The sequence below is a fragment of the Akebia trifoliata genome, chromosome 11 (genome assembly GCF_017979445.1).
Source record: "Akebia trifoliata isolate Shusen 1 chromosome 11, ASM1797944v1, whole genome shotgun sequence".
In the NCBI taxonomy this organism is placed as follows: Eukaryota; Viridiplantae; Streptophyta; class Magnoliopsida; order Ranunculales; family Lardizabalaceae; genus Akebia; species Akebia trifoliata.
In genome coordinates, this window is record NC_141385.1 from 2042933 (window position 1) to 2049098 (window position 6166).

At 32.5% G+C, this 6166-nt stretch overlaps 1 protein-coding gene across 1 annotated transcript; it reads left to right on the forward strand.

Moving 5' to 3' along the window:
• The first annotated feature begins 2866 nt into the window (after window positions 1-2866).
• LOC147390260 (thioredoxin-like protein CXXS1) lies at window positions 2867-5924 on the forward strand. The gene is made up of 3 exons (XM_086457570.1): window positions 2867-3048; window positions 4407-4529; window positions 5483-5924. Exons 1-3 carry the CDS (start codon window positions 2947-2949, stop codon window positions 5636-5638), a joined length of 381 nt encoding a protein of 126 aa, XP_086313696.1. The 5' UTR covers window positions 2867-2946; the 3' UTR covers window positions 5639-5924.
• Window positions 5925-6166: the final 242 nt, after the last annotated feature.

Here is a 6166-nt window from a genome sequence, read left to right on the forward strand (position 1 = left end):
TTCATGACTCAATTGGGATTTGTCGTAAGAATTGAAGATGAAGCAGCCATTATGAGAAACACAAATACATCAAGTGAATCAAGTAGTGATTGAAGGCAAGGGTATTTTGGTCATCTTGCTTTCTCTTGTGAATGATCAAAGTCAAAGGGGTACCTTGTTGAGTTGAAAACTCTGAATCACAACTTTGAATGTGAAATTCAAAGAGATCAATTTGGTAAAGATACTAATCAATTGCCAGCCTATTTATACTACTATGTGGATGGACAACAACAAAAAATTCTAAGAACTTTAAAAAATAAATAATTTTCACCATTGATCAATGTATTTTAATAGAGGCTTTGATAAGGATTCAATTTGAAAACCTAATCAATTTATTTCAAATTAATTATTTCTTGATCCAAAATGGATTCACTCTGACAATATGTACATAATGTATCTATATTTTTATATGTCCAATTGGGTTCAATCCAATGTAATCGATCCGTGTGCCATTGGATTGTAGTTGGGTAATAAAAATTAATCCAGTCCAATTAGTATCGAATCTGATCTGATTCTTATAATATTGGTCTCAAATTGACCTCAATTTGATCTAATCAAAGTGGTGATGGATTGTTTTGGATCCAAATAGATTGATATCGATACAATAAAAGTCAATTCAAATCTATTTACTAGCATATCGAATTGATTCATCTTGAAATTGACTACAATTCGACTTGAACCCAATCCATCGGGAGTCCTAGTCTCAAGACTATTTTGTTTGCGTTGAAAGAAGTGGAGAGAAGAGAAGAGAAATTCAATTTCTCTCCACAATGTTTGGAATGAAAGGAGAGAAATTGAGACAACTTTGAAATTTTAAAATATTTTAAAAGGATTTCTCTCCTCTTCTTTTCACTTTTGGAGAGAAAGAAAACTCACCTTTATTTAATTTTTTCTTTTCTTCTATTCTCTCAAATTCTTTTCTCTTCTCTCCCTACTTAATAATAGTAGAGGATAGAGACAACTTAAGAAGACCGAATTGTGGGTCACAAAAGAGCGTTGCATTGACATGTGTGCTATACAAAGGTTTAATATTTTTATCGGATCACTTTGTTTATATATTTATTTGATCCCCATATCAAATGGTAGGTAAAAAAAATTCAATTATACAAGGAAGGAAATGCTAGCTAAGGTAATCCCACTTAAATTATCTATTGAGACTGCTCGAACTTCATCTAACTGGCATGAGTTGTCTAAAATTTAGAATCCTCTTTATATTCAAGAAAACCTTAACATATTGAATAATGTTAAACTGATTAAAAAAATTACTCAAATACAATCAAAGTGGTGTGGATTGTGCACAAAATCATAGATTTTTTTTCCTTGCGTATCTCAAGGAAAAAAATCTATGGCTTTGAGCATATTCCACGCCAATTTAATATTTTTGATACCGATGTTGTAGAATGTATCCTTCCTAAATTACAAGAGAGTCTTTAGAAGTCATAAATGGGTCCGAGACATTTAATTTGTCTTACAATTGGAGCACATTTAATTTGGATTTTTGCAGATAAACATTTTCAAGTGATTTATTACTGATACTATAACTACATGTCGATAAGATGGATTAATAAACTCATTAAAAGGTGGGTCGAATAACCAAATACCCATGTCATGATTCTACATAATCTGGTGCGGGCCCACCAAAGATTTCTAAAATCACTAGAATTGGGATGAGAACAATTTGATCTATAGTCCCAATAAGTTAAAATTAAGTAAATCAAAAGTATCCAAAGAACTAATATAATTTTATTTAAGTATCATGAGAAAATCAAGTCTAAAACTCTAAAGCTCTTCCATCTTTTTTATCAGTCCACAAACTCAAACCCAAAGAGAAGAAAAAAAACATCGACAAGAAATCGCTTAAATCCATTGATTCTTCATCACAAAATGAATCTAAAAGGAAACCAGATAAAACAAGAATCTTCCCCACTTTCAATCAAGTTTTCTAAGATAAATCTAGTGTTGCAAAGTATAATTTTGTTCATCGTCAGTTTCGAATATTATGCCCTCATCATTAACCCATAATGGATTATTGTTATCAAGAACCTCCATTTGAAGTAGAATAAAACGCTACGTTGAGGGGTGGAGCTAGGATTTTGTATTTATTGGGGCAAAATTCTAATGTGGGGACATTGTTGATATAAAAAAAAAATCTAAATTACTATTAATTCTTTCAAAATTTTAAAACATTTTGAGAATTTCTTGATCTTAAATTTTTTAATTTTAAAAGTAACTCCAAAGTTTACAAATTTTGTAGGAGCAAAGTCCTAAGAAAGGAAAGTTATATTGACACGTCATGAAACTCTAAGAATGAGCTAAAATTTTTTATAAAAAATAAAAACAAAATTTCTCCTCTTTTTTTTAAGGGCACTCCTCCTCCAACTTCTCTTCCTCCTCCTCCTCTATTGGATCAACGAAGTCTAGGGGTTGATCTCATCTTGCATTTTAAGGGATGACTAATATTGTCCATTTCTCAGGAGATTTTACTAAAATACGACAAATTTATTATTTTTTATTTATTTTTATAATAATAATAATAATAAGAAATTGATAATATGATACCTTTGTAACACACGCCCCATCACATAACCGATGATCATTTATCTCGGTTAAGGGGAGTGTGTGTCGTAGGGGCATCATAAAATCATTACCATAATAATGATAATGAAGATAATAAGTAGTGGATAATGGTAAGGTCTAGTAGGCAGAGTAACTCTCAACTTTGGCAGACATGGTTACAGATAAGTTAGAATCATGTGGGACCCACCCTAATAATGTCATTTTTAATATCCCATCCACATAAAACTAGCACTTCCCATTGTTTTTATGTGTCCCTCCATTTCTTCACACCTCAAGCACCTCAAGCACAAGAAGAAGAAGAAGAAGAAGAAGAAGAGAAGAGAAGATAAGATGGAAGGACATGAACAGCTTGTAAAATCAAGGGTAGTGAAGGTGGATTCAGAGGAATCATGGGACTTCTTTGTGACTCAAGCTAACAATCAAGGCTGCCCTGTAAGACCTCTCTCTCTCTCTCTCTCTCTCTCTATAGTTCTTTTTCTTTCATTTATTGCTCTATTTGTTGGTCTTTCCTCCTAATTCAATTATGACCGTGCGATTGATATCTTCGGAAGGTCGAGGCAAGTAAGAAGATGGACATCATGATGTCGCTCTTCTTGTTTTCCTTTGATTTTGTCATCGTTGTCGATCAACGTTTGGTTAATATATTTGAGATACCCTCTATATTTTCAAATTTACAATACACATCTATGACTGTGGTGTTTTATCAGAGACTAATATAAAATGGTTGAAATACCCTCGTTTTCATCTTTTTGCCAAAAAAAAAAACAATCTCTTGAATTTTCTTTAAAAAACAAACAGAAAAGAAAGAACTCTGAGTAGATATGTTCACCCATGTAGGATTTTTGGAAAAGTTGAATTAGGAAGAAAATTTTAGGGTTTTTAGTAAGAGTGACAAGACGTGTTAGTGTGTTACTGAATCCAGAGAAATCTGAGAGAAAAAATTCTAGGGTTTTGGGTAGATGAGGACATTTATAGTACATCTCTCATAGGAGACTGTGTTCAAGGGGGTAATCTTAATTTTGAAAATGCAGTAGTGGTATTTGGAATAGTCACCTAAACGTAGAGGTCCATGTCTAAATCATCCTAATTTAAAAGGAGAAAACCCATATTGTCACTGTCGCCTATAAATATCCATCCCCGTTGTTGTCACGCCCGGAATTTTTATGAGGAATATTTTAACGATTTTCAAATTCTTTCTTTGAAAATGAAGATAATTAAATTAATTGCATATTTTAACCTCAAAAGTCATTTAATTTCTTGAGGGCCTTACTTCTAATTCAACTATATTTTGCAAACCACTTCTCCATTTCGAAACTTCTAACCCTTATAAGACAAAAATTATTGTTATAGATTTTGTCACAATTATTATCCGATTCAATATAAAATAGATGTTCTAAATCTGATACAATTGTTTTTTTTTAATAAATATTTTTGGATTAAATCTTATCCAAACCGATTTGATTTGATAAAAATATAATATATATAACAAAAAAAAAAAAAAAGAATTATTTATAGATTTTGAAACATATTATCGATCAGCTCTCTATTTCACCACGATATAGTTGATCCAAAGCTTATTGGAATCCAAATGTTTGATTTAGACTCGTATTATCGAATCAGAACGAATTGAATTTTGGATTTAAAGCTATAGTTCCCTTCCCTAATCCAATATCAACTAATCCCTTACTAAATGGCATACATAGAAATGTAGAATTGTTTAGGAATCAAATTAATGTATGTTTGTTTTCATCTCCTAATGAAATTAATCACTATTTGATCATTAATTACAGGTTGTGGTACATTTTACTGCTGCCTGGTGCATGCCCTCTGTTGCCATGAACCCATTTTTTGAAGAGCTGGCCTTGAACCACCAGGATATTTTGTTCCTTTTGGTGGATGTCGACGACTTGAAGGTATCTTTCATGTTCAATGGTCTGAAAATGAAAGTGTGTAGGAACCATAGATGCTTTTTGACTTGTACCTCGATGAAAAACATCTATGGTTCCTACACACTTTCACATCAGGATGTGCGATGTGAGGCACAATCTTGAGGTCACTTCAGCATTATTCTTTTAGACATATTTCAACCCCCTTCATTTTCAAACTGATGACATACCCTGGACCATGGTCTTCAATGCAAGACTAATAAATAATGATTCAAATACTCTCATCTTCAACCTCTTGACAAAAATCCTCGGTTTTTCTAAAAAGGAAATCGGCTTCAACTTCTTTCAATCTTTAGAGTAAAAGCTTTGATTTATTTCAATTGAACATCCCCCCCCACCCCACCCACACACCAGTCATGAACTCTTGATTGTTTGGGAAGGTCATCTAGGATAAAACATTGTTTGTTTTCTTCATTCTAGAATGCAAAATTGTTGAAAGTAGGATCCGATTAATTAATTGGATTTTACGTAGAACTTGTGGCAATCTTGTCACTAAAACTCAATAGTGAAAACAAAGGGATTTAAGAAAAAATTCAGGGTTTTTGGAGACAAAAGGTATTTTCAATCATTTTTAAAGGTCTCTCGTTTACGTCATCAGTTTGAAAATGCAGGGTATTTCTCAAAGAATAATGCTGAAGTGACCTCAAGATTGTACCTCATATCACACATCCTGACGTGAAAGTGCGTAGGAACCATAGATGCTTTCATTGAGATATGAGTCAAAAAGCATCTATAGCTCCTACACACTTTCATGTCAGGATGTGCGATATGAGGTCACTCCAACATGACTCTTCCTCAAATATTCACCAACAAGTATAGGTGTATGTCTAAACCAGCCTATTTTTTTTATTTTTTTTTTGAAGAGAAAACATAATGAAGAGATGTATGGTTATTTTTTTGTGTGTGGGGGATTTTGATAGGAGGTAGCATCAAAGATGGACATAAAAGCGATGCCAACATTTTTATTGATGAGGGAAGGAGTCCAAGTAGATAAGGTTGTAGGTGCTAATCCCGAGGAGGTAAGGAAAAGGATTGATGGTTTTATGCAGTCCATTCGTCCATCTAAACGTGTATGAAGTGTGGATATGTGCACTTTAAACATGAATCAAACTGGGAAGTGGGAAGACCATGCATCTGGTGTGTGATTGTTAATTTTTGTGGATTTGGTGCTTGAGATGAGTGTGTTTTTATGACTTGTAAATCCTATAAATCTTAGTTAATGTAAATGATCAAAGAATGTGAGACGGTATTGTGGTCATCATAGGTTTTATTTTAGTGGCGTTTGTGTGCATTTTCTGTTTTCAGGTTATTTATCTTTCACAAATTATCCATTTTAAATATAAGTGTATGTTTTTGTGTGTGCGTGTTTTTTTTTTTTGTGTGGTTCAAATAGAATTCAAACTCACAATAGGATAACTTCCTGCATAGATGCTATTCAACAATGGGCTAAGTCCATGAAAATGTGTTGGAAAATATAAAATTTTAAGACTATTAAAAGGTATAAATTTAAATTAATAATAATTTTATAATTAAATAAAAGTATTTAGCGTTTGATGCCAGTGTTAAGACCTTGGCCAAAGCTTTCCTACCTTCTTAACTTTATG

Coding starts and splice junctions, on each gene's coding strand:
- LOC147390260 (XM_086457570.1), top strand. CDS start 2,947: ATGGAAGGACATGAACAGCTTGTAAAATCAAGGGTAGTGAAGGTGGAT. Junction 3,049..4,406: donor CTAACAATCAAGGCTGCCCT/GTAAGACCTCTC, acceptor CATTAATTACAG/GTTGTGGTACATTTTACTGC. Junction 4,530..5,482: donor TGGATGTCGACGACTTGAAG/GTATCTTTCATG, acceptor GGATTTTGATAG/GAGGTAGCATCAAAGATGGA.